Raw genomic sequence first — 26,743 nt, 5'->3', positions numbered from 1 at the left:
GATGTGTGATGGGTGGTGATTTTGGTTGGTGGTGGGTGGGGGTGAATGGGGGTGGGTGGCAGTGGTCGGTGGTGATGGATGGTTATGGTGCATGGTGGATGGTGGTAATGGGTGGTGGTAGCGAGTTGTGGTGATGGGTGGTGGTGGTGGTTGGTGGTAGTGGCTGGAGGTGGTTATAATGGTGGGTAATGGCTAGGTGGTAGTGATGGGTGGTATAGATGGGTGGGTGGTGGTGATGATGGTGGGTAAGGGTGATGGTGGTCGGTGGTGGTGGTGATGTGTAACACATAGTTCCAAGTATGCATTTAATTAAGTTAATTTTATAATTTTACCCTTGGACTCGACGAGCTGAAGGCCCAACTCGTCGAGTAAGATCGAATCCAGGTTGGGAACTAAGTAGTTTACTCGACGAGTCGGAAGACCGACTCGGCAAGTAGGAGCTGTCTGATGAAAACCCTAATTTCAAGGGTTTGTCTCCCTATTTAAAGAACATAACGCCCCTATGACCTCCCTTATCACTCCTTCAACGTCCAGAAAACCCTAAACCGCCACCTTTGAGCCTTGTGAGTATTTGTGTGTCATTTCTTGAGCTACCTTGTGTGTTTGAAGTTTAGGTGAAGAAGAGGAAGAAGGAGGAATTCAAGAGGAGATTTCAGATCCAGAATCAGCACTATCTTCTCCTCATTTCCTGGTAATAAAGCTTCACACTTGACTTATGATTTCCTAGATCTTCTTATGGTTATTTTGGGCTTTGAAGCTTGAGTCTTGGGATTTGGACGTCCCAAGTTGATACACTTTCAGATATGGACCTTGAAGGGTCCTCATGGCATAAAGGTGCCATCTTTATGGCCACAAGAACCCACATGCATGCTATTAACCGCCATTTTGACACTTTAAGCTTGAAAGCTTCATGCAAGCACGTAAAATGTATGACTTTACGTGATATATCGGCCTTAGGAGCCCACATATACCTTTTGGTTAAGTTTTGCACATCAAAAATCGACTTTTGGACTTGTTCATTAGTAGACTCACCGAGTCCGTTTTGGGACTCGACGAGTCATGTGTTGATTCCCCAAATCAGTTCTGGGTTCAAGAGAACCGAGTTGAGTTTAGAAGAGATTGGATGAGTCAAGAGGGGTGACTCAACGTATTAGGACATAGCCATGGCCTGGAAACCATGGGGCTCGGCGAGTCCAAGGCAATCTCCCAACCCATGAAGTTAGACTCGACGAGTTGTTCATACAACTCGGCGAGTCACAGACTAGACATGTTCATATGAGGAAGATAGACTCGACGAGTTGTTTATACAACTCGGCGAGCCGGTTAAAGGTTGTCCCGATATCATGAATAAAGGAGTACTCATCGAGTTCTTGCTAAACTCGATGAGCAGAATCGGGTTATGGACAAATGAAGGACTAGGGGACTCGATAAGTTGGAGGGCTAACTCAGCGAGTCAGGTCAACTGGAAGTTGACTTTGACCAAGATGTTGACTCTAGCCAAGGGTAAAATGGTCATTTTACCCTGACAATAGTTATTAGTGTTTTGACTAAGTCTCATTGTGGCAGTTATAGTTAGAGAGTCGCTGGAGCAGCAGTCAGACATTTCCCGCGCAATATTTCAGCAGTCAGCTACGCGAGGTGACTTTCCTTCCAGTAGGAGTAGGTCTACGACCACAATGCCAGCCCGTTTAGATGATAGTAGTTCCGAACCGTGGTCTGACGTCGGGGTAGTCCCGAGAAGTAGTTTTGTATGCTTTGATGTCTTTGTGATTCATCCATGTATATGTGATTATGTTATATGTTTACGATCATGTTTATGTAATGTTTAGTTTATTCCGGACTTCGGTCCGATGCAGCGGGCAAGGCCCTAGTTATTCCGGACTTTGGTCCGATGCAGTGGGCGAGGCCGTAATTAGTCCTGACTTTAGTCCGACACAACGGGCAAGGCCCTATTTATTTTGGACTTCGGTCTGATGCAGTGGGCGAGGCCTTAGTTAGTCCGGACTTCGGTCCGATGCAGTGGGCGAGGCCCTAGTATTTACTTTATATATTATTGTATGGTATGTGGTAGTTTGGGGGAGCTCACTAAGTTTCGTGCTTATAGTTTTCAGTTTTGGTTTAAGGTACTTCTACTAGCAAAGGGAAGGACTCGGGATGATCGCATGACACACACCACAATCTTCAGCCTGGGAGTTTTACTCTGATATTTTGATATGACATTTGATATGTGATAGATATTGTGAGATTTTGAAACACTTGGTTGTTGATTTTATACTTTGGTGATGAAATGATGGTTTTAATGATGTTTAAAAAAAAACGAAATTTTTGAGTTGCATTTTTGGGATGTTTCATGATGGGTGGTGGTGGTTGGTGGTGAGTTGTGGTAGTGGCAGGTAGTGGTCACAGTGGTGGGTAGGTGGTAGTGATAGGTGGTGGAGGTGGATAGTTATGGTGGGTGGGTGGTGGTGATGGTGGTGGGTGAGGTTGGTGGTGGCGGGTGGTGGTGATGGGAGGTGGTGGATGATGGTCGTGGTTGGCAATGGTGAATGGTGGTGATGATGTTGGGTGGTGGGTGGTGGTGGATGGTATTGTTTGGGTGGTGAGTGATGTTGGTTAGTGAAATTTTTAAAAATTTTTTATTACTTATTTATTGGTTTATATTAATATTAGATGATGATTTTTATTTTAAAAAAAATATAGGGATGAGATCGGTTGAGAACTCATAGTTTCCCGAGAACCTGAGAAGTAAAGGTGGAACGTTAGATCAAAATGAACTCATTAAGGGCATGATCGTCATCTTACCAATCTCATTTAATGTTTAATTTTTTTGTTATTGGAAATATTAATAAAATGTTCTAAAAATTAACATAATAAATCGTTATTCATTTTTTTAAATAATTTTCGATTTTTTTATTAAAAAAATGGAGATTTTTTACTTTTTTTAGAAAACTTGAATTTAAAAAAACAAAAAATTTAAAAGTTGCAATTCTTTTTTTCAAAAAACATCATTTAAAAAAAACTGCATTTAAAAAAAAACTGCAACTTTAAAAAAAAACTACATTTTTTATTAAAAAAACTGCAATTTTTTAAAAAAGTAGATATTTAAAAATCAGTAAATTAAAAAAACTAGAATATTTAAAAAAAAACTCTAATTTTTTAACAAAAAAGAAAAATCAAAGTTTTAGGTGCATATATGCATATTTTTTCAAATGCATATATGCATTCTTATACTATAATATTCGTAAATAAATTATAAAAAATCTAATTTTTATTAATCAATCTATAAACATAATAATACAAGAATTTTATTTGATACAAAATAAAATATAAAAAATATAAAATGCTACAAAGATTTACAATGTTGTCATTTCTTCATATCAAAATTTCCATATAATAAAAAATGCTACAAAGATTCACAATGTTGTCATTTCATCATATCAAAATTTTCATATTTTCTTCAATGTATCACTTTTCACTTCTTCAATATTTTCCACAAATTCTTCAAAATCTACAATGAAATAAAAAAATTAATTAATGCAAGAACACTCAAAAAATGCACATGTATATATATCATGTAAGATTCACATGTGATTATATCATGTAAGATTCACATATTGATTATATAATGTGATATTTACATGTGATTGTATATTTTAAGATTTAAATATGAAATTGACAAGAAAATTTTAAAAAAATAATTAACGAAAAACACACACACAAAATACATGTGTAGATATAGACGTAAATCATATGTGATTTACATATGAATCACATGTAATTTATATGTTATTCACTTGTGATTTAAATGTGAATCACATGTAACTAATATGTCATTCACTTGTGATTTACATATGAGTTACATATGATTCTTATGTGAATTCATATGTGATTTACATGTGATTCATATATGAATTACATGTGAATCACAATAATTCATATGTGAATTACATGTAAATTACATGTGATTCATATATGAATTATATGTGATTTACATATGAATCACGTGTAATTCACAGTGTTGCAGAAATCGGCCTAACCGGACGATTAATCGCTAATCGAACCTCAACCGATGAGATTTACTGTTAATCGGTCACTATAATTGGATTTGGTCAATACAGGTCAAAGTCGGACCTAATCGGCCCTAATCGGACCTAATCGCCGATTAATCACTTTTTTGTAGGATTAAAATTAGATACCAATTTTTGAATAATTTTATTGATAATTAATGTCCCCGGTTAATCTCCCGATTAATCCCCACCTAGCTGATTAATCCATAATCGCTAGTCCACCAATTAGCGGCCGATTAACGATTTCTGTAACAATGGTAATTCATATGTGATTCACTTGTGATTTCCATGTGAATAACATGTAATTCATATGTGAATTACATGTAATTCATATGTGAATTACATGTGATTCACTTGTGATTTACATGTGAATTACATGTGATTCATATGTGAATTATATGTGATTTACATGTGAATCACATGTAATTCATATGTGATTCACTTGTAATTATTAGGAGTCATGCAATGAGAACTTATACACAATGCAATAGCAATTGTACATTTCATGGAACATAAAGTTTCAAGCATTTTAATTGAAAGTTATTTATTTAAATTATGAGATTTTACCTGAGGGTGTTTCGTTAGGAAAGGTGCAAGTCAAAACCTCCAACAAAGTCGACATTTTCAGCCGGAATTCACGGCCTGAAAAAATTACTCATCTAATTCTTTAATAATCTCCAAAAGGTCCTATTAGAAAAGAAGATAAAATAAACATAAACAAAAATCATCTTGCATCAGCCAATCAAATCAATAATAATTAAACTATCTCACGATTAATAGATCCACCAATGTCTCATGTCAATTTTCACTCAAAACTTCCAAAAAAATCTCAAATTTTGTTATATGGATGAAATATATGATTTTTATATATTTTCAGATTGCACGACAATAATAAAATACCAAATTGCTCATAATCTCTTTCAGAAATGTACTTCTGTAATGAAAATAAAAAAGATTAATGGATCATGAGATATTTTTCTATAACAAAACAACACAAAAAGGTTATAGTTCCTTACCAACATAATGTTTCCTAATTTTTATGTAACAAAAGATTCAACTTTTTTACTTTCCAATACAACACCAACTTAGAATATATATATATATATATATATATATATATATATATATATATATATATATATATATATATATATATATATATATATATATATGTACACTAGTCGTTTACCCGCGCTAAGCGACGGGTGTGACAATGGTGGTTGAATGCTGAAAGATGAATTAAACCCTAGAAATGGAAACGTCAGCGATATATATATATATCCAAGATTTGTGAACAGAAATTGCGAGATTTGGGGAAATACGGAGATAAGGAATGAACCGGGTCAAAATAGACTAAGAATAGGGGATAAGAGATTTGACATTTTCAACTGTTGACCATATGTACTCTACTCTTTTTGTAATGCATAAATTGATTGTACAAATGCATTGTATGTTTGTACAACTTAAAATTCAGCATTTGACCAAAAATGCTTTATAAGGTAATTAAGATATATATATATATATATATATATATATATATATATATATATATATATATATAGAGAGAGAGAGAGAGAGAGAGTGAGTGAGAGAGAGAGAGGGAGGGAGAGAGAGAGAGAGAGAAAGAGAGAGAGAGAGAGAGAGAGAGAGAGAGAGAGAGCACCAAGATCAATTACAAGTCCCATAAACTGGAAAAGTATGTCTTTTTATTCCAATTTCAAAATGAAAAAAAAAAGATTGCAAAAGTTCTTACTATTGTTCCAGATGATGTCAAGAGCATAAATCCAGATATTGTTCCAGAATGATAAGAACTTGCTAAATATCCATGATCAATATTTTAATAATTGCTTGAATCTATTACATTAAAAAACCAAAGCAAAATCAGATTTTGTTGGACAACATAGTAGTTGAGTTTCTCCATTGGTGTAATACCTCAATATGTTGCAACCATAACCATTCCAAACATTTACATGATATCTCTTTTTTACAAAGTCTCATTGATTTATGATCCTTTTCTTTTTACTAAATTAATCCAGACAGCTATTATGATTTTCTTTTTTACTTAATCTTAATATGGACACAATGTATTAATAAGTTAAGTAAAAAAACTAGGATTAATGTATCAAGACACTAACTTTTAACATATTTGATGAATATAAAAAAATAATAACTCAAAGTGAAGTTAACATGTGATAGTTAGTACCTGTGTGATATTTAATGTATCCAGTCATACAACACTATAAAAAAACAATAACTCAAATTTCAACCACTTTAGGTAGGATGATATAGTTAGTACCTGTGTGATGACTTTATTGGCAACGAGTTCATCGATATTTACGATGTTGACTTGGACAAAATCCTAAATTGGAATTGGTTCATCATTCATGAAATCAAAGTGAAGTTAACATGTGATATTTCTCATTGAGGCATTTCATCAAATATGTTGAGTGCAAACAAATATCTATATTTTTCAATAACACATGTGATTATTTTTATACCTGCAATCAACACAAGGATTTAACTCTTTTTAAAAACATATAGACTAAATAGGTTCAAATTAATAATTAGGCAAAAACAATTCATAAAGGTCAAACAAAGATAAGGAATGAACAATAGAAACGGATGATACCTAAATTTTCATCAGCATGTACCAAATTTAGAGTGAGATTCAAGCTCATAAAAATCTGATCTTGGAGGTTAGGCAGATAGAGACCCTTGCCAGATCGAAGTGATCTACAAATGTGATTTGACGATTACTATTGCAATCGAAGATGTAAATGAACGACGTCGATCTCTTAGCTCGTGGATTCGTTGTCGATGAAATGAAAGATAAGGATAATGGATCAGTAAGTCGTTGTTCATCATCAGAAGAGGTAGAAGTGGTGGATGGAAGGTGGAGGAAAGTGGTGAGAGATTGTTTCCAATGGTGGGAGGAGTAAAGGCAGAGGTAGTAGACCTGGAGAGTGAAAAGGTGATTGTTTGAACAGAGAAAATCCGTTCAGATCTTCAATCAACAGAGGACACTGAGGTGAGGTCAACGATGACAATGAACTCCAGCGAACTGATGATGGAGATGTAGAAGGACGTGAGAGTTACAGTGAGGGAAAGAGAGAGAAATAGTGTGTGTTTGGTATATAAACTAAATTAATTATTAATTGTTAGGAAATGATATTTTTAATTCAAAATATGCCCCTACAATTCCTTATAAAATGTCTTTGATGCCATTAAAACAAGTGATAATTACAATTATGCCATTAAAACAAGTGATAATTACAATTATGCCATGATCAATCCAAGTCATTCAAAATTTTGATCTAACGCTCCACCTTTAGTTCTCAGGTTCTCGAGAAACTATGAGTTCTCAAATGATCTACCTTTATATATATATATATATATATATATATATATATATATATATATATATATATATATATATATATATATATATATATATATATACACATATGGATCTTGTTATCTTCTCTATCATCTTTACAATTCTGGTTACCACCGGTCATTTTTTTATAATATCAACTCAACCGTGGAAACTTTATGAGTTATTTTTTTTTTATCCTGTCATCTTGTAAGCACGAGCTAAATCATATTGGGAACTGACACCCACAATGCTCTTTTAAGGACTAATTAATCGTTAACATAACCCTTGTTGTCATAATCTATTCCGGATTATATTTATTGATTTAATAACAACTCGGTCAGGAAGAAATTCATATTTTATAACAAGATATTATGCACAATATGAATGCTGTTTTATATATAACACATAGTTTGAAAATTTAAAATTTCATAGGGAAAATCATTTTGTATGTGTTTTTTTGTTAGAAAAAACAGTTGGGAACTTATTATTAAGTTCTAAACTTACCACTTTGTCGAACATGATGAGTATTTTTGTATTTTTCTCAAGGTATCTCAATCCTACTCTATTTTGAAGTTTACCTTCAATCTATAGAGTGTAAAATAGAGATAATTCTCTAACCCAACTCTATTTTACAATCTATAAAATCTATAAAGAAAGAAATGAATAGTATCTCTTTAAATTTAAAGTGTTAATATTCAAATATAATCTTGTTTATTATGTTTTAACTGATTTAACTTGTTTTAATTGTGTGTTTATATACTTTGAATTTTTCTTTATTAATTTATTCTTGTGTTTATATAATCCGATACCATATTTAATTAATTGTCAAATTGACATACATAAATATTTTATAAAAATTCGAATAGACATGCACAGTATTTTACAAAAACTCAAATTGACATAATATAAATTTGTCATAACAAAAATATGTTAGAAAATATATAAAACATTGTAATTTGAAGGGTATTTAAAAAACTCTAATAAACTTGGAGAATATAAGAAATATTCTCGAAATATGCTTTTTTAAGGGGTGTCTTGGATGCTTGTTTGTTTATTAAAAGTTTTTATTAGCATATGCGGTATTAAAACGTAATAATAAAATGAGAAGTGCTATTAGTTTTTAATGTTTAGCAAATGATGCTTATATGTGTAATTATTAAATAACTTATAAAAAAACTCCTTCAATATCTAACAGGGGTATCTCCTCTAGTGGATTTTATAGGGGTATTTCTTCTCGTGGACCTGGTGGCTGGAAGTTTCACGGCGGGACATGCTATTTTAAAAGCAGCTACAGACAAAGTTACCAAACATGAGAAATCGTGCATGGAAAATTAAGATGTGTTCATATCATTTGCATTTGATACGTTTAGTTTCATCATACCGGATGCGGTAGAGCTTCTTAAAAGAGTACAACGAATCATGCATAGTAGTGTTATATCCCCTGGATCTTCGGATGTAGTCTTTAAAAAAATTAGTTTTACTATTCAAAAAGACTTAACCCGCACAGCTTGTTGTCTGTTTGCCATCCCAATCATTGTACGATGACAATTAACCCTTGTATCAAATTTATCCTCGGTAGCCGATTGATGCGTTAAAAAAAATATCTAAATTACTAATATCAAACCACAATAATTCAATAAACATTTCAAACAATTCCAAAACACCAGCTACGTGTAAAAAGCAGAATTGGAGTTCACTCAAAACTATATCTTAATTTATATAAATAAAGTGTAAAGATATGTATGGTTGAAGATGCTTGTGCGGTTATTCTCGTGAAATATAACCAAGTTGCAAACAAAAATATACACAATCATTATAGCTTTGGGTCCACAAAAGAAAAGTGAATGAATTCTTTTATTTCAAATCAATCGAATTGTTATCCTTTGGAACATGCATGAACTCTCACACTAAACCTTTAAGTTTCAAAAAATCCCCCCAATTATGTAGGGATACAAAAAAACCACTGCTGGTTACAATAACTCTCAGTGCCACCCCTTACATCTTATGTCGTAAGTAACATAAAACCGAAAACATGCATCCATGTTTAGCTTCCCTTGAATCCATATATATACCCCGATGCTTAATTATTACTTGGAATTCTATGCTTACGCTTTGGAAGATCCTGACATTTGAATCTCATCGTCATCATCCCAATTGGTGGTGCTGTAGTAGGTTGCATACAGTACGAGTTGAATTATAGACGAGATACTCCCTAGAGCATTTGGAACCTGTTGGTGTACGTAAAAAAATCCAAGACAAACGATTAACTAATATCATAAAAATGTCATAAGAACAAAAGAAATGTCGTTGGTGAGTTTGGAAAATAATATATTAAAGCTTACCAAGATGTAGGGATCAAATTTCAGCAGAGCATAACCACACCAAACAATTGAGTTAGCGAAGCTAGCAAGCGCCAATGGGAATGGCATGTACTTGACACTTTTTGTCTTAATCACCATTCTCTGTTTCCATTACATTGTATTTCATCAGTTACTTGTATATATGAACACTGAACAGTAATAACTTTAAGTAAAAACAGTGGTAAAATAGAAAAGGAAAGCTTAATTACCATAACAGTCAATGGAGACGCATACATAAGAATGTTGAAAACGATGCAAATTAATCCAACAACCATAGATCTTGATTCGTATGTGTGGAAGCACATCAATGTAACTACGACAACTCCAGCAACAAAAATGACCTCGAAAATGAGAACCATCAAGAGCTTTTTCTGCATATTTGTAACGTTTTTAAATGTTTAGTATACACACATACAAGAAAAAAAGAAAAAGAAAGAACGGAGTTAATTATGGGGGGGGATGATTGTGTGCATACTCGACCACCCCAAGTAGAATAGGTGAAGAAGATCGTGATGAAAACAGCTTCAATGATGAATCCAGCACCATTGATTGTAATGATCAAAAGACTATCAGGATGAACGATTGGGAGACCATAGAACATCCACACTGAACAATTGAGAAGAGTGGCAACATAGGGATCTGGCTTATAGGCTTGGACTGATTTTGCCTTGATAATCCTCAGAAATGTTGGGCTGTAGATTTTAAAATAAATTACAACAAAGTTTCGGCAACGAAAGATGTGTCTTGAGATACAAATTTTACAAATTTGGTTGAATAAATGAAAAACAAGACCAATTGTGTGACAATCAAAAGGATGGAGGTGCTTTGTCATTTCATGAAAAAAGTCACAACCTTTTAGAAAGTAATTATTAAAGAGAATGAGAAATTACATAGGGGAGAGAAAGAGAATGCCGGATATAATGTTCCCTGCGAGCACAAAATGCACAGAAGTTAGACAAAAAATAGTAAATTCGTATTCAAAACTGCAATTCTTTGTAAAATAATGTAAGATAAAAAAAAAAAAAAAAAAGGACAATGCCATGATCTGACACCTGTACTCAAGTTACGTCATAAAGCTATAACACTAAGTCACTAATTCAGTGGGTTACGTAGATCTGAGTTGGAAAGGCATAGTATTTGTATGAAAAACTGTAAATTTTCGTAAGCTCATTACCATGTTTGAAAAAATATTTGAAGTTTGTAATTATGAAAGATTTGTGTAGTGAAATAAGAAAGATATACATGCATCGAGCAAAATGAAACATCAGTATGAAAGATTTATACCGAGTACTCCTACGAGAGTTCTTAGATGATCGGTATCCATCTTATTGTGTTTCAAGCAGCAATCGAGAGAAAAAAACACAGAAAGGGTGGAAAGTGATGATCAAATTGCAGAGATATTAAATGGAAAACATCTGCAAATAAAAAGTGTAAGTGACAAAAGATTTATTGGAGAAGATGGAATGAAACTTATTTGAAAAACAAGTTGAATATTCTGGATGATGAACTTATGTGTAAGACTGTACTTATAATGGGATACTGCACCAGAAAATGAGTCTTTATTTAGAAAGTCAAAAGACACACCCTATGCTTTCGTCATAATTCTTTGATCTGACGTGTTTTTCGTGTACTGTAATTTTCGATCTCTGTGTGTTTCTGCATGAATTTTTTTTTCACAGATTATTATTTGCAGTTATTCATGCACTACCATTCACGTGTTTAGTCACGTAGTTGTGGTCAACACTGCATAAATACGTTCCAATTATATTTCTTGCATGTTTTTTTTTTCCAGGTATTGTGATGTACTTTTTTTACGTTTATATGTACTTTTCTATGTTTTTAATCAAGTAATATTTATGACCACAGGTATGACACAAATATATTTTCCAAACCAACGTCAATATATATTCTTGTGGTATATTTCACTTAAAACCCGTATTGTGTTGATCTTCATTTATAAAAAAATAAAGGTCGAGAGAATTGGGAAAGACCAAAGCGCAATATATATATGCTGCCAATAACAGTAGCATAAACATACATTTAGACTTTGAAAGCCTTCGACTTAGATGATCAGTAGGGACTTAGGCTTTAAATTCTTTTGGTTAGTTACTAGATAAAAGCGGGGAATCAGTTTATCCTTTTCAGAGCATCTGTGTTCACTTTCCCAATGAAAATTTTGTTTCCGTTGTTATTATTGCACATTATGGGTTCTTTTTGATCGACACTTTTTCTTTCTAGCTAGAAAAGCAATTTAGGCTCACGTGGAGATTGTTTTGCCCTTTGTATTTGACACATCATGCTAAAATCCGTGTAGCAACATTTAAGTGATGTCTATTTCATGGTGAAATCTAATGTGTAGGATTGAGGTTTAAAGCAATACAACAGCATAAAATAACGACAAAAGGGAAACAAATAATAATTGACATAAAGCAAGGCTAGTCTAATCGTCAATTACAACAAATTATCTTTATCTCATACCAAAAGTAGCAAAATAATTTTAATTCCACATCGTCTCAGTGACACGCTATATATATATATATATATATATATATATATATATATATATATATATATATATATATATATATATATATATATATATATATATATATATATATATATATATATAGGGTTAGGTTCATGTGAGACGGCTTAATTTTGTGAGACCGTGAGACGAATTTTTTAATTTTTAATTTTTAATTTTTTTTAGTTAATTCAAGTTCCGAAAATAATATTTAAAAAAAGATTTTTTTTTTATTTTTCCATTTATTTTGCATTTTAAAATTATTTTTTAGAATATGTCAGTGTAATATTCTATTTAGAATATTTCACGTATTTTTTTTAAAAAAAAAAACGGGATTTTTTTTATTTATTTTTATTTTTTTAGTTAATTCAAGTTTTGAAAATAATATTTAAAAAAAAAAATTTGGATTTTTTCATTTAGTTTGCATTTTAAAATTATTTTTAGATTTGGTCTTACGGTCTCACAAAATTAGAATGGTCTGAAATGAACCTGAACCTATATATATATATATATATATATATATATATATATATATATATATATATATATATATATATTATTTTGTTTCTTACATTTATTGTGTGCCAGAATGCATAGATCCGGATCATCGGATTGAATATAATCAATGGTCATGATCTGAGAGTTTATGATATTACAATGGGATAACATGTATCATATAATCACACAAAATTCAGCATAAGGGTATTTTGAACAATTAACTATATTTAAAAAAAGGAAATTTTCGGATTTTTAGGGATAAGTAATTCTCCTAATTTTATAAATCCGGATTTTTTATATTAATTCAATTTTAATTCTAATGTAATTTGTAAACATAACCGATTTTATTCCGTCAGAATGTTTTTTTGCTAAATGATGTTCTTTCCGAATTTTATTCTATTAGAATATTATTGAAGAATACATAATTCTTGAATCCCCAGTTGAAAAATAACAACATTCTAATATATTTTTATACATTCAAACTTAAATTTAAATTCTTATACATTCTAACAGACTAATAGTCTTGTACATTTTAATATAATTATATATATATTCTAAAAGAGTATCAATAAAAATGAATTAAATTCTTAAAAAATAAAACATTCTTAAATTGTGAGTGTAACCAATCTTTTATTCATTCTTTAAGTTATTTCTATCATATCTTCAACCCATTATTCCATCCATTCCTATCACAAATACAAAAAAAACGAAGAATGGTTAAAAGCATGTTACTTGTTAATAAACATTCTTAAAGAATTCTGACAGAATGCATTTATACAAATAAATTCTGACAGAATATGTCACAGAATACACTTAAATCATATTATTTTCTTCTATATAACAAAAAAATACATCACAATTTTTTTTTTTTACCTTTCCTATCTTGACAAATAAGGAGATTGAAATCTAAATTTGTCAGAATAATAGACATCAAATTGACGAGTGTTACTAACCTGATTCTAAAAGAATATTGTGTTTTCCCATTCCATTGTTTATGTTTTGGTTTTTGGTTATATCCATCAAAGACCTATTGAATACATACAAGCATGTATATACACATCAGATCTTGTCAAGTGAAATACAAGTAGCAGAATACATTCTGCTATAATACACCTAGCGTGTAATAAGATAAAGCACAACCGAACACATTAACACACTAAACACACTAACACGCTAATCACATTCACCTAAAATCAATCATATACAAAATCAATCATGAGATAATGCACATCCAAACCCACCGATCTAACAAATTGTATATATTATATCAAGTTCTCTTTTAGACATTTTCACAAACACCTTACATGCAATAAGATAAAGTACAGCCAAGCACACTAACATACTAATCAAATTCATCTAAATTAATCACATACAAAAACAATCATGAAATAAACGATTAGATTTACAGAAAGGGGGAAAGGACAAAAAGGGAAAAGGGCTAATGCTTATAGAAGCAACAATATTGTACTCCTCAATTGTCTTGCACCTGAATAAGCCACCAATTCCTGTCAAATGAAACCAAATCTTGTTTACAACCCAAAAATCTAAAAACAAAGTCAATTAAATTTAAAACAACCATTACAAAGTCTTGATGTCCAGCTCTGTTGCCTCCCCGAGTCATTTAAAGGAAAATATTATGAAAGTGGAGAAAATTAATTGAACCAGTTTAATGAATGTTGAGTACCTTTTGGAGAAATTGTTGTATGATATGAAGGAGATCTTGTTCTTCTCACGAGAAATCGTAACCGAATCACCGAGATTACCAGGTTTACCACCGGCTTTGATTCTCTCTTGAAGAAACTTCTCGAGTGAGGCTATCTCTATAATCTTATCGTCGACAGGCTTCCCACAATCAATCACAAAAGTCGCTCACTTCTTTCCCCCCCTTTGCTCCGGTACCTCCTTCTTGACTCATCTTCACTTATTTTTCTAAATCTCCCTCTACAAACAACAACAATAAAATCAACAAATCGCAAGCTTGAATAACAATTTCCAGATGTCTGAAAAGGATCACATACAAAGAAGGATAGAAGATTGGTTGTGCGTGCTTCGAAGACGACGAGCTGCAACCTATGAATGTGAAGAAAAATCGGTCGTGTTCTTTTGTAGGAGGATTGGTAGACGTGATTTAGGATTTACGTTGAATAATTCTTGTCATTTTAAATAATGGATGTGAAGCAAGAGTAATTATTAGTTTCCTAATTTGATTTACTAATTTACTATACTACCCGTATTTATTTAATTAATGATGTAAAATTTTCTTGAATTCTTATTGGTGCATGCATGCTCACAATATTTGCTAGAAACATTTGAACCTAGCTCTCTCTCTTTCTCTTTCTCTCTCTCTCTCTCTCTCTATATATATATATATATATATATATATATATATATATATATATATATATATATATATATATATATAGAGAGAGAGAGAGAGAGAGAGAGATTAAAAAAAGATATTGAGATTCAACCACAACGATATATATCACATCTACCTCTCCAACCATCCAACGTACCAGCGCATCAAGCATGTTACAATCATGAATGATTATGTAGCACCACTCGTTCTTTTCTCCTCTGCCACCATCCCCACACGTAAAACCGCCACCACCACCACCACTATCACCACCTCTGACACTAGCTGACTCCGTCACTGCTATCTCCGTTACTTATATCACCGCCACCTCTGCCACCACTACCTCTTCTGCCAGTAATTATCATAATTATATATGATTACTCAATCTGTGAACACACACACACACACACACACATATATATATATATATATAATCATTTATGATTAGGCATACCTCGTTGTTGCCTGTACGCTAGAGCGTTAGAGCGACAAATAAAAAATATATGGTTGAAGTTGAATCTCAAAATCTCTATTTTTTTTTTAATCTCAAATGAACCGTCATATATATATATATATATATATATATATATATATATATATATATATATATATATATATATATATATATATATATATATATATATATTCCATAGGTACTTTAAAGCTTTAACTTTTATTTTTTTAAATAAGAGAAATGTTATTCAATCACTCACAAGGAGCTAGTAAAAAAAGAAATTAGAATTACAAAGTAAGAGATGTCTACAATAGTCTTACTTAGGATATCCATAATATGTTGAACTCTTTATAGTTTAATAGATTAATACATCATTTATCTAAAATACATACAACAATACTATTTCTTTTTTCTTATAATATATTGAACTCTATAATGTTTAATGAGAAATATTTTTAAAAATAGAAATCGTTTATTATAAACTTTTATTTTTTCCATTTAAGAGTTCAGTGATCATTAAAACCTATGTTCGTTGAATCGCTAGTATAATATATCTCACAATGATATAGTTTAATCTATTGATGTTAATTAGACGTGTCACATCATTCAACTCTCACATTAAAACATTCATTATATATGCTCTTAAAGCATCTCCAATGGAGGTTGTATGAGGGTGATGTGGAGTGTTATGAGTGTTGTATGGGTTGGATGATGGTTAGATGAAGTTGTATAGGTTTTTGAGTTATATGATCATAACATGATTGTATGGATTTTTATTTTTTTATTTTTCGATGATAAATATGAAAATAATATGATAAATATGTGGGGTGAGGTTGACAAACATGATGGTTGTATGGATTTGAGATGTTTAAAACAAAAGTTGTATAGAAGTGGAATGGTGACATGGAGTATTATGAGGGTTGTATGGATTAGATACGCCCTTAAAACATATCCAATGGAATTGTGTGAGGGGTTAGGGTGGTCAAAACTGAATATCCAAAATTTCAAATAACGTATATTGATATTTGAATTCGTATGCGAAATTCAGATATCTAAAATTTTGGATATAAATTCGGATATTAACTCATATATCAGAAAATACTATACTTTCATTTTTTTTTCACTTTATCGGTATACACTAGCTATAAACTAAGATTGTTTTATTTTTCATATGACTAATTAACCAATTAGGTGAAATATTAACTTTCCGTACCAGAAACTAAATGAAAAGGCCCTTTGACATAATCTTCGCACTAAAAACTAGTGAAAATGCATAAGTAAAGTCATCGACCTACATCCAACACTCACCTCTCCTAATCTATTATATTTTGATTTAAAAAAATAATAAAATAAATATTTCAGATATCAAATATCCAAAATATTCGAAATTTAGAGAATGGCTATCCGAATAAAAAATACAAAAAATTAGATATCCGATTATCAAATATATGAAACTTCAGATACTTTTGAATTAGTTTTTTAGGTTTTAGGAGCCAATTTTTGGATAAAGTTACTTTTAAACACCCCTAGAGAGAGTGATATGAGTGATCAGGTGGAATCAAATAAGGATGGTATTGAGTGAGAAATGATGATGTGTATATCTGACCCTCTTGGGTGTATGTCAGCACAAACCCATGTCATGAAAGGGGTTGGATCAACCACGAAAACATAAGGATATAAGGAGGTAGCATGCTTCCACATAGGATTTGTTTTAAGCCACATATGATAAGATGATGATAGCATGAAATTGTAAATTTGTAGGGAGTGGTAACAATTAAATATTATGTTATTTTATTTTGAGAAAAAAGAAAAAAAGGACCAGCCAATTAGAGCCCATTCTCCTTTCTTTATCTTACCTTTCATCTCGCTACCGGGGTATTGTACAAATCCTAACGAGCAGCCTAACATGTTTGTTGGGAGTGGGTTTGACATTCATAACGAGCTGGTGGCGAGTCCCACTCCCTCCAGCCTAAGAATAAAAAACAGAAGTCTTCGTCGGAAGTCATATGCTAAAAGAGAAATGAGTTGTATTATGATAGACCAATATCGTTGCATTTAAGTGGGCCTAACATTTATTTTTGGATTAACTTTTAAAGTAATTGAATGATATACGAAATATGGAAAATGTGTGTGTGTGTGTGTGTATATATATATATATATATAAAGTACTAAATTATAAAACATATTAGTTATATCTGGAATTTTAAAAGATATATGTAACAGTTGGATTTGTAAGTTTCATGTTAAGCCCTTCATATTAAAAAGCATGACATTTTGGTCCCTTTGGTTAGTACGCGGTGCGTACCATAGTGTACGCTTTGCGTACACACTGAGGTTTAGTCGCGGAGCTCATCCATGTACGTTGGGCGTACGTGAGCCGTTATGGAAACCTAATTTTAGGGTGTTGCACCCTATTTAAACCTTGTGATAGCCTCACTAGGTCATATTTAGACAACCTCCATCCCACCTGGTCCAAAAAAATCGAACCCTAAGTGCGATCTTGAGAGTTTGAGCCTTAAAGTGTGATTATTAGTGATTTGTGGAGGGAAGAAGAAGTGAACCATTTGGAGTGATGCTTGGAGCTTGACGATCTGAGATTTGTTCTTAATTTTCTATCCTTGTGAGGTAAAAAAACTTCCATCTTGCTAATCCATGATGCTAGATCTATTTTGGTGCCATTATTTGCTTTTTGAGTCCATGGTTTGGTTGTTGAGCCTCTTGATTCACTTTAGAAGTGATTGATGGCAGATCTAGGGTCCTTTAGGTCCCTTTGTCCATAAAAATGTAAGCTTTATAGTATTTGTGGTCTCATGCATGTGTTAAGTCATTTGTTAAGCTCCATTAAGCTCTAAGAGCCTAATTAAGTCATGCATGCACGTAAAGTTGGCAACTTTACGTGATAAACCACCTTAAGGAAGTCAGATCTAAGTGTTGGAGTGAAGTCTACCGTTTAAGAGTTGAATGAGAATGTTGGCCATGTTGGTGGAGTACATTGGGCGTACAAGCCCTAAATCGAGTACATTAAGCTTACGAACTGAGTACGCCCAACGTACTCAACGTGGGCTTCAAACATGTGGGATTCTAGGTATTGGACCATGTTGGACTTTTGTTGTCTTAGGCCTTGTAGGGCTATCACAATTCTCTTGTTGGGCTGTTGTTATTTTATTGGACTCTTTTGATTGAAGGCCCATGAAAGGGTTTGGGTCTAATTTGGAAAATTGGGCCATATTTGGGCTTTGGGTGATTATTTTGGAATTTGGGTATTTGGACATTTGGATTGGGCCTTGGCCTTGGGCTAAGTTAGGGAAAGGGTTGTCACACCCCCAAACCGAGATAGTGGAAACATTCGGGGGCGAATGACATCATGTTCAGTATTACAACAAATGTAGAATAATAAAACAAGCAACAACATCCATTACATTAATAATATAGTGTTTACATTGTATTCAAATCATATATGATTGATTCCAAAAGTAAGTAGCAAAACAAGACTCGAAACTATTATGCTCCATCTTCTAGAATCCTACGTGTGTACCTGTCTACTAGTTTCCTGAGAATACAAGTGATTTTGAAAAGAGAGTATCAACATTTAAGTTTGTGAGTTTATAACCCTAAAATTATACCATTAGGTCTTTACGATAGTAGAGGGTAGTTATTCTCTCACGATTTCTTCTTATAAATTCAATTTTTGTTCTCTGTTTGCTAGCTAAGACATTTAGGAATCATGTATTATTTCATATATGATTGTTCGTTTCTTGATTGATTGTTAAACGAAAGTTCTTGTGGTTTCTAATGAATCTGCTTTATTTGGTATGTTTAGGATAACCTAATTCAGACCTCCAATATATCAGATTATGATCTTTGGGGCTTAGGGGATCTTTTCAAAGCACCTGAACCTATAATTGAACAACCATTAATCATCCTTGATCCTATGACATCTATAATTGCAATGATCACTTGTGGAGAAGAAATCATTTCCCCCCAAGAACTCAAAGTTACAAATATCAAATCACTGCAGAACGAAGTGTTTCTGAATGATGTTTTCTATGAATGTAAAAACATCTTGGCTCAAGAAGCAGCAACAACAGCTAAATCATCACCGTTATATGAAGTCTTAAGTTTTAGTTTCCTGATGGTTACAACAGATGAAAACACAGTCGTAAAGGAGAACGTCCATCCATCATGTCAAATCCCAAAAAGCATGAGCGCTGATAGTTTAAACTAAATGGATTGGATTCAAGGGGCACAAATTAAGCCAAGTTTTCTGAATGTCAGTGAATTAGATTTTGGGAATGCTTATGGTATGCGAAGGGCTTTCAGTGATGGTGACATAAAGGTCATATTCAATTTATTTTCTACATTGATTGTATATGCATATGTGAATAGAGTTTGTATGATTTATTTTAACGTTCTTTATATTCATGCGTAGGTAGCGACGAGATCTACAACTTCCTTTTGACCCCATCGGCTAATTTTCGACCGATTTCAAATTTAATTGTATGAGAAAATTAAATTGTTAGCGACCGTGTAAAATTCATAACTTCTACACACGGACTCCGTTTTGTACTATCTTTTTATCGTTGAACTCCTATTAATGAGATATTCAATTCTCATTTAGGTTGTGTCGGCTAAAAATCGATCGATCTAAAATTCGATTTTCGGGTTGTGCACTGCTAGACTAAATCTTAAAAAAATCACAACTTCCTCATACGAAATCAGATTTGGACGTTCTTTTTATGTACGTTCTCAGTTTAACATATACTACGAATTTTGTTCAGACCCCTAAGGATAAAAAATATTTTATCGTAAACTCACTTTTTACGATTATTGGTATCGTACCGGTTTTGTCGTAATACTTCGATGAGTCATAACTTCTTCGTTATAACTTGGATTTCAGTGTTCTTTATATGTATGAAACCCTTGTAAAATATACTATAACTTGGTTAAGATTATTTACTCTAAATAATATGCTATTAAAAAGTTAGAGTAAATTACTGAAATCATCCCTCTGGTTTGGTCAAAATTGCACATTTGGTCCCTAACTTTTTTTCTACACTCGGATCATCCTTGTGGTTTTATTTTGTTGCGTTTTTGTCCCTATGGTTTGGTAAAAATTGCATGTTTGGTCCCTAACTTTATGTATGTAAGGGACGAAAAATGCAACAAAATCAAAACCACATGGACGAAAAACGCAATAAAATCAAACCACATGGACGATCCGAGTGCAAAAAAAAAGTTAGGGACTAAACGTACAATTTTGACCAAACCACAGGGACGATTTCAGTAATTTACTCAAAAAGTTATTTTTGACGCTTTATTGTCTCTAAATTGACTAACCCGAATCTACGGGTGTTACAATTCGATCCGAACATATTTTATGACGAGGGAGATGCGTGAGGGTGATGGTTTTTTTTTTTTGATAAGTAGGGGGGTGAGAGTGAGAGAGAGAGAGAGAGAGAGAGAGAGAGAGAGAGAGAGAGAGAGAATACGAGGTGGGTGGGTTGGTGGGAGACAAATGATGGTGGTTGGCGGTGTATAGTGGTCGCAGTTAGTGGTGATGATGACAAAAAATGATGGAAGTCAGTAGCAATAGTGGAAGGTAGGGGTGGCAAGGTCGAACACAAGCCTTTTAATTATGGGGGCCAAAACCAAATTTCAAAATAAAAATATGCAAGCAAATTTAATTTATTTAAAATTATAAGAATTGATATGGAATTCTCTAAGAAAATGCATGTGTTATTGTCACAAGTAACGAAGAGCTCATGCAAGATCAAACCTTTAGAAGGTGTAAATGTACTCAAACCCAAAAGTACATCAATATATTATAGATATATTTGGAACTTATTTCATTTGGCTCTGTGTTTAATTGCAAGACTAAATGGGTCAATAATTAAATATAACCAATATTGATATATAGAAATATATTAATAATTGATAATGATTAATAAAAGAACAATAAAATTAACCACTACTAAGGTTAATAAAAGGTTCGGTTATTTGGATCTTTTTTATTTTTTAAAGGACCCTTAATAATTACTTTAACTTTTTTCTTAAAACAAACTAATCATTACTAAATCTTTTTATTAATTATCATTGTATAATATTAGACCCTCGTGATTATTTTATATTTTACTTTAAATAAAACTAATCATTACATAATAAAATGACTCAATATAAAGATTTGTTTATAGAAAAAAATTATTATTTTTATAAAAAAGTATTAAAATAACCATATATTTATTTTTTTTCAAAAATATAAAATAAAATATTTTAAACAAAAAAATTTAATTTATTTTTGGTTTTTTAGTGCAATTTATTAAAATCATTTTTATATGTAAGCATAATAATAAGTGACTTCAAATACGATATAATAATAATACTTAGTTTTCATTTAAATATTTAATATCATTTTATTTTTATTTTTTGGTTTATATAAATATTAAAATATATAGAAAACATTGACATGTTTGTATTATTATTTGATTATAAAAAAGTAAAATATATAATAAATAAAAAGTTTATAGGAATTAAATGATAAGTACGAGTTTCAAAAAAAATTAACTTTTAGTAATCATAAAAGCTATTGATATTATAAATGCATGGAATTTTATGCCTGAAAAATCATTAATGAAGGGTCCTCTAAGAAAATTTAGGATCCAATTAGTAGGACCTGTTAATAAATAGGTAATTACACAGTAATTAACAAATAATACTAAATATTGAAAAATTATTTTGATATACTTTCATTATCACATTTAGAGAAAGTGGGAGCTAAATGAGAGATAAGGATAGTAAGACGGTGTACAAAATTGTGAGAGTAGATATATATGGCTATGTACATACCATGAAATCCAAGAGACTGAGACACTTTCAAGTTTTATCGTAGTGTGATCGATGACTTGGTCTGTGAAGGGCAATGAGGAGATCTTGAGACTGTAAGAGTTGAAAAGGTAAATTGGAAACGACACGAGAAGGCAACCATGTGGTTTTCGGCTAGGTTTTGTCAATTTGAGAGATTGAAATTGTTATCTTTTTGCGGGTTGTATATGATTTATTAGATCTTCCGATATTTATATTTTAAGATTTTATAAGATTTGATTTTCAAAGATTTAAATTATTATTGATTGTGGTTTTTATTAGATTAAGAAAATTAAATTTGTGATATGTGTTTGTTTCCCTCTCAATAAAATAGAGTTATCCGGTGTTTTATATTTGTTTTTTTATGATTATAAATAGAAGAAAGGGATATAAACACTTTCTTCCTCACTTCTTTTATTTTTAGATCTGCCATGAATGACATATCAGAAACTCTCAAAAAAAGACTCGTTAATGGCATAAATATCTATGGACATACATACATACAACTAGTATTAGTAGGCTAAAAAGTTGGGGGACCATGGCCCCCCTAGGCCCTAGGCCCCTTAAAGCCTCGTCACTGAGGGGTGGTATCTTCTTGAATGTGTGTTTTTGTGAGTATGTACATTTATTATTAATAAATGTGTGTGTTCTAGAGAAAAAAGTCACTTAGAGAGACAAAGAGTATGTGTTTGTTGGTGGGTAATTTTTTTTTAAATTTTGATTAATTAAAAGCATTATCATTAAAAAAACAAATCTAAGAGGTATAATAGCTTTTAATAGATATAGACCAAAACCAATAAAAAAAAAATTAAACCACTCATGCACCGTATAACTTTTTAGACCAAAGTCACCGCTTTCTATCCATAAGTACCATAACCCAAAACCTATTTCTTTCAAAATTCGTACACTAAATGCGTTTATGTGCCTAAAACATTTGTCGACAAGTTTCATATTGATTTTCATGATTCTGTGCCAAATTAATCTTTCATTTGAAAGAATTAATTAGTATAAATTATTATATCATTTTGTTATATGTTTCTTTTTTTTTTTTTTTTTTTTTTTTTGGGAAAATCATCATAGAAGGTTTGTTCCATTATGTTTTATTTAATAATCTTTCCATTTTTAACACAAACTCTAACATTTATTTTATATAAATATTTTGCAATGAAAATAGCTAATCAAAGTATACTGTGATCAAAATTTTCTTTTCCAAAACATAGTTGATAATAACACATCTTTTCAACATTAATTGTTCATAAATACTTAATAGATCATATGAATTATATAAATTATATAAAAGGCTCAATGATAGTCAAGTTTGAGCTGGAACCATATCATGAAATTACTTGGACCAAGCTCGAAATTGGTTAGACTAGGGGTAGCTCTTTCCGTTTGTACCTCTGCTCAAACTGCACAAAAACCGCTTAAACCATCCGCGCCAGATTGCACCGTATAGTGCGGTTTAGAGTGTTCGTGGTGCGGTTTATGGTTCCCGAAAATTCCAAATCGCATATGCGGTGCGGTTTTAACTGTAAACCGCAACGCGAACACCTCTAGTAGTAACGATACCCGGGATGTGAAGTGCTACAACTAAGAAACACACAAGGTATCGATCTAAAATCCATTTTTTGTTTGTTGTAAGAACAAAGACGTGGATTACAACTTGAACTAAAACCTGAAAGAATGAAAAATTATGGGTATCATTGAAGATCAAAATTGACTTCATTTTAATTAAAAAAAACACAATTTTATTTCATTGTTAGTTTCTTTCTATTGTTTTTTTTTTTAATCTAATATTATTTTTAATTTCGTTATTCATCTTCAACATCTATATATTTCGAATGTGTTTTATTATTAAACATAACTTCTCCAACACCTGCCTTACATATTTGCATTGTTTTTTTTATGGGTTATGGAAACATATTTTTAATAAACATTTTCAATTTTTCACTATAACATCTTTTTTAGTTACTCTAGATTATAAAATCTTCATTTAGTTAACAAATCAAAATATTTTGAAAAATATATACATCAACAAATGTGTTATATTTGCTTTTCATTTGATTGCACAATTGAACGAACCACTCCAGGCTAAGGAATGCAAAAATAACAAAATGAAAGGAATGGCTTTTCTTAAGGAATTGTCAATTTGTCCCATTCCATTCAATCGGGCAAATGAAACAGGTTTTGTTCATTCAGTAAGCATGAACCATTCAGTAAAGCAACACATTAATTGAGACTAAAAACAGAAACATAAGCCATATACGATATAAAAATACTTTGTAACTAACATGTCAAAGTTTCAAATTTCACTAACATTATCTCAATTATCAAACATACATAAACATTTAACAATTTATATCAATTTACGAAATTGACCTTTCACCTAGCCCGTTTTGGGCCAAGAGGAAAGGAAACCCGTTGAGGAGTATTTTGTGGCAAATCCGTCCTTTGTTCTTGTGACATGTTTGTTTTAGGGTCACTACCTTCTTCCTCTTCCTCTGTTTCTTCAATAGCTTCATTTGTTCGTTTCCTCGGAATCACAAGTTGATAATTTGGACTGATCAAAGTGTCGGAATCAGGGGGCAGTGCCATTCCTGGTCCGGCTATCGACTTCGGCAACGGAATCTTATTCCGGTTCCTTGCTAATTCCAATAGCACCTTTTAATGAAATCATCCCACAATCAGAACAAGAATACAATATAACAATATACATGAATGATACTGAATCAGGCTCGTTTGTTTTGCCTGATGTAATGGAATTAAGCATTCCGAAGGAATGTGATTATTTACACTTAGTTATTTTTTGCTGTTTAGTGCCCTGTTTGGTATGCAGGAATCACATCAGGAATGGAATAAGATATTCAGGTTAAGGAACAGAAAGACACGTTCAACAGGTAATCTGATTTTCTTAAAATTCTTCTCTTTGTATTTACATATCATATAAAAATTCATCCATTTCCTAAAGGCCAATTCCATTCCATCCAACTAAACAGAAGACCCTTATACTGCATTTGGCATATGCTAATGTGAACAATTCTAATTTCAAGAAATGGCAAAAATGGAATCGGAATCATGATTACCTCTCGTGGAGGAGGTTGGGAGAAGCTGAAGTTGACTTTAGACTGAATAGCAAGCTTGACATCATCGGAATCAATGGTTGACTTTCCAGCATGTTCTGAGTAAACTTGTGCATCGGTCAACACATCGACCACATATCGATACCATAATTCTAGAAACTGGTGAACAACACGGGGTTCATACTGGTCAACCCCCATTGACTTTAGCAAAGTTTTCACAATTTTGGCATCTCTTGGCAAGTCCTCTTCTCCATCAGCCATTTTTAGGGACTTCTTGAACCTTATATATGAAGTGGCGAAAGAAAACTTAGCCCAATTTATTAAAAAAAAATGATAACTTAAACAGTTTGGGTTTTTTTCAAGGGCAACAATACCTTTTGAAAGGATCTAATGGTCTACAATAAAAATGGTTAAAATCAAAATCAAAGTTATTAAATCGTGTTTTTATTAGCCTTTTTGGATGTTGAAAGCTAATGAAATACAGTTTTCAATAAAGGGTAAAATCAAGTATGTTTGAATTTGATCATCTAGGTTAACTACGGATTTATTTTGATACAATATCAAGAACTACTTATCTTTAAATCAATCTTTCTCCACACGTTTTATTTTGAGCTTGCTAGTTACTTATTTTGCTATGATATTATATTTGATTTTCCTAAAACTAAGGGCTTTACAATTCAGCAGTAAATGCAGAAATATAAATATTTAATTTATTAAACGGATTTATTAGAGACATACAAACTAATGAAACCCCAAACACATCAAATAAGGGGGAAAAAAAAGAGAGTATAGTCGATGTTAAAAAATACAAGGGTTTTTTTTTGTATTATCCAATCCAACTATAGAGTTGATAACTTCCTAAAATCACCAACAGATCTAATTTCAGCAAAATTATAAAATCTTTAACAATAAATCACGGACTATCAAAATTGAAAGAACAAAATGTTGAAACATTTTATATTCTAGAGAATTTAGGGTTTTTGTTATTACCTGAGAGGAAGCGGCGACAAGGAGGAAAGGCGGAGAGGTAGACGAGGCTGTTAGCAGCGTTGACAAGGATGAAAGGCGGAGAGGTAGACGAGGCTGTTAGCAGCGGTGACAAGGTTGAGAAGCAGCGGATTTGTTGTGTGCTCGATCAAGGAGTTGGAATACTTCCAAAATCTCACTGAG

The 26,743-nt window shown here is 32.0% G+C and overlaps 2 protein-coding genes and 1 pseudogene across 2 annotated transcripts; 1 reads left to right on the top strand and 2 right to left on the bottom strand.

The window, feature by feature from the left end:
* Window positions 1–9,278: 9,278 nt before the first annotated feature.
* LOC145038717 (bidirectional sugar transporter SWEET5-like) lies at window positions 9,279–11,319 on the bottom strand. The gene is made up of 6 exons (XM_078986987.1): window positions 11,088–11,319; window positions 10,694–10,730; window positions 10,279–10,495; window positions 10,013–10,174; window positions 9,786–9,905; window positions 9,279–9,671 (listed from the first exon to the last, which is right to left on the bottom strand). Exons 1-6 carry the CDS (start codon window positions 11,125–11,127, stop codon window positions 9,549–9,551), a joined length of 699 nt encoding a protein of 232 aa, XP_078843113.1. The 5' UTR covers window positions 11,128–11,319; the 3' UTR covers window positions 9,279–9,548.
* Window positions 11,320–19,375: 8,056 nt separating this feature from the next.
* LOC145039974 (uncharacterized) lies at window positions 19,376–20,064 on the top strand (annotated as a pseudogene).
* Window positions 20,065–24,726: 4,662 nt separating this feature from the next.
* Window positions 24,727–26,701, bottom strand: TAFII21 (TATA binding protein associated factor 21kDa subunit). Its single transcript, XM_078990897.1, has 3 exons — window positions 26,564–26,701; window positions 25,577–25,853; window positions 24,727–25,154 (listed from the first exon to the last, which is right to left on the bottom strand). Exons 2-3 carry the CDS (start codon window positions 25,832–25,834, stop codon window positions 24,876–24,878), a joined length of 537 nt encoding a protein of 178 aa, XP_078847023.1. The 5' UTR covers window positions 25,835–25,853; window positions 26,564–26,701; the 3' UTR covers window positions 24,727–24,875.
* Between the last annotated feature and the right edge of the window lie 42 nt (window positions 26,702–26,743).

Source organism: Lactuca saligna, chromosome 4 (assembly GCF_052625555.1).
Source record: "Lactuca saligna cultivar CGN05327 chromosome 4, ASM5262555v1, whole genome shotgun sequence".
Classification (NCBI taxonomy): domain Eukaryota; kingdom Viridiplantae; phylum Streptophyta; class Magnoliopsida; order Asterales; family Asteraceae; genus Lactuca; species Lactuca saligna.
The sequence above is the reverse complement of the archived record's forward strand: the minus strand, read 5'-3'. Positions and strand labels throughout refer to the sequence as shown.

What these genes read in the sequence shown, in the direction of transcription:
- LOC145038717 (XM_078986987.1), bottom strand. Translation starts at nt 11,127, where the DNA reads ATGGATACCGATCATCTAAGAACTCTCGTAGGAGTACTCG. An exon ending in ATTCTCTTTCTCTCCCCTAT is followed by an intron (nt 10,496 to 10,693) that starts GTAATTTCTCAT and finishes TAAAATCTACAG; the next exon opens with CCCAACATTTCTGAGGATTA. An exon ending in ATTCTACTTGGGGTGGTCGA is followed by an intron (nt 10,175 to 10,278) that starts GTATGCACACAA and finishes ACAAATATGCAG; the next exon opens with AAAAAGCTCTTGATGGTTCT.
- TAFII21 (XM_078990897.1), bottom strand. Translation starts at nt 25,834, where the DNA reads ATGGCTGATGGAGAAGAGGACTTGCCAAGAGATGCCAAAATTGTGAAA. An exon ending in CCCAACCTCCTCCACGAGAG is followed by an intron (nt 25,155 to 25,576) that starts GTAATCATGATT and finishes TTTCATTAAAAG; the next exon opens with GTGCTATTGGAATTAGCAAG.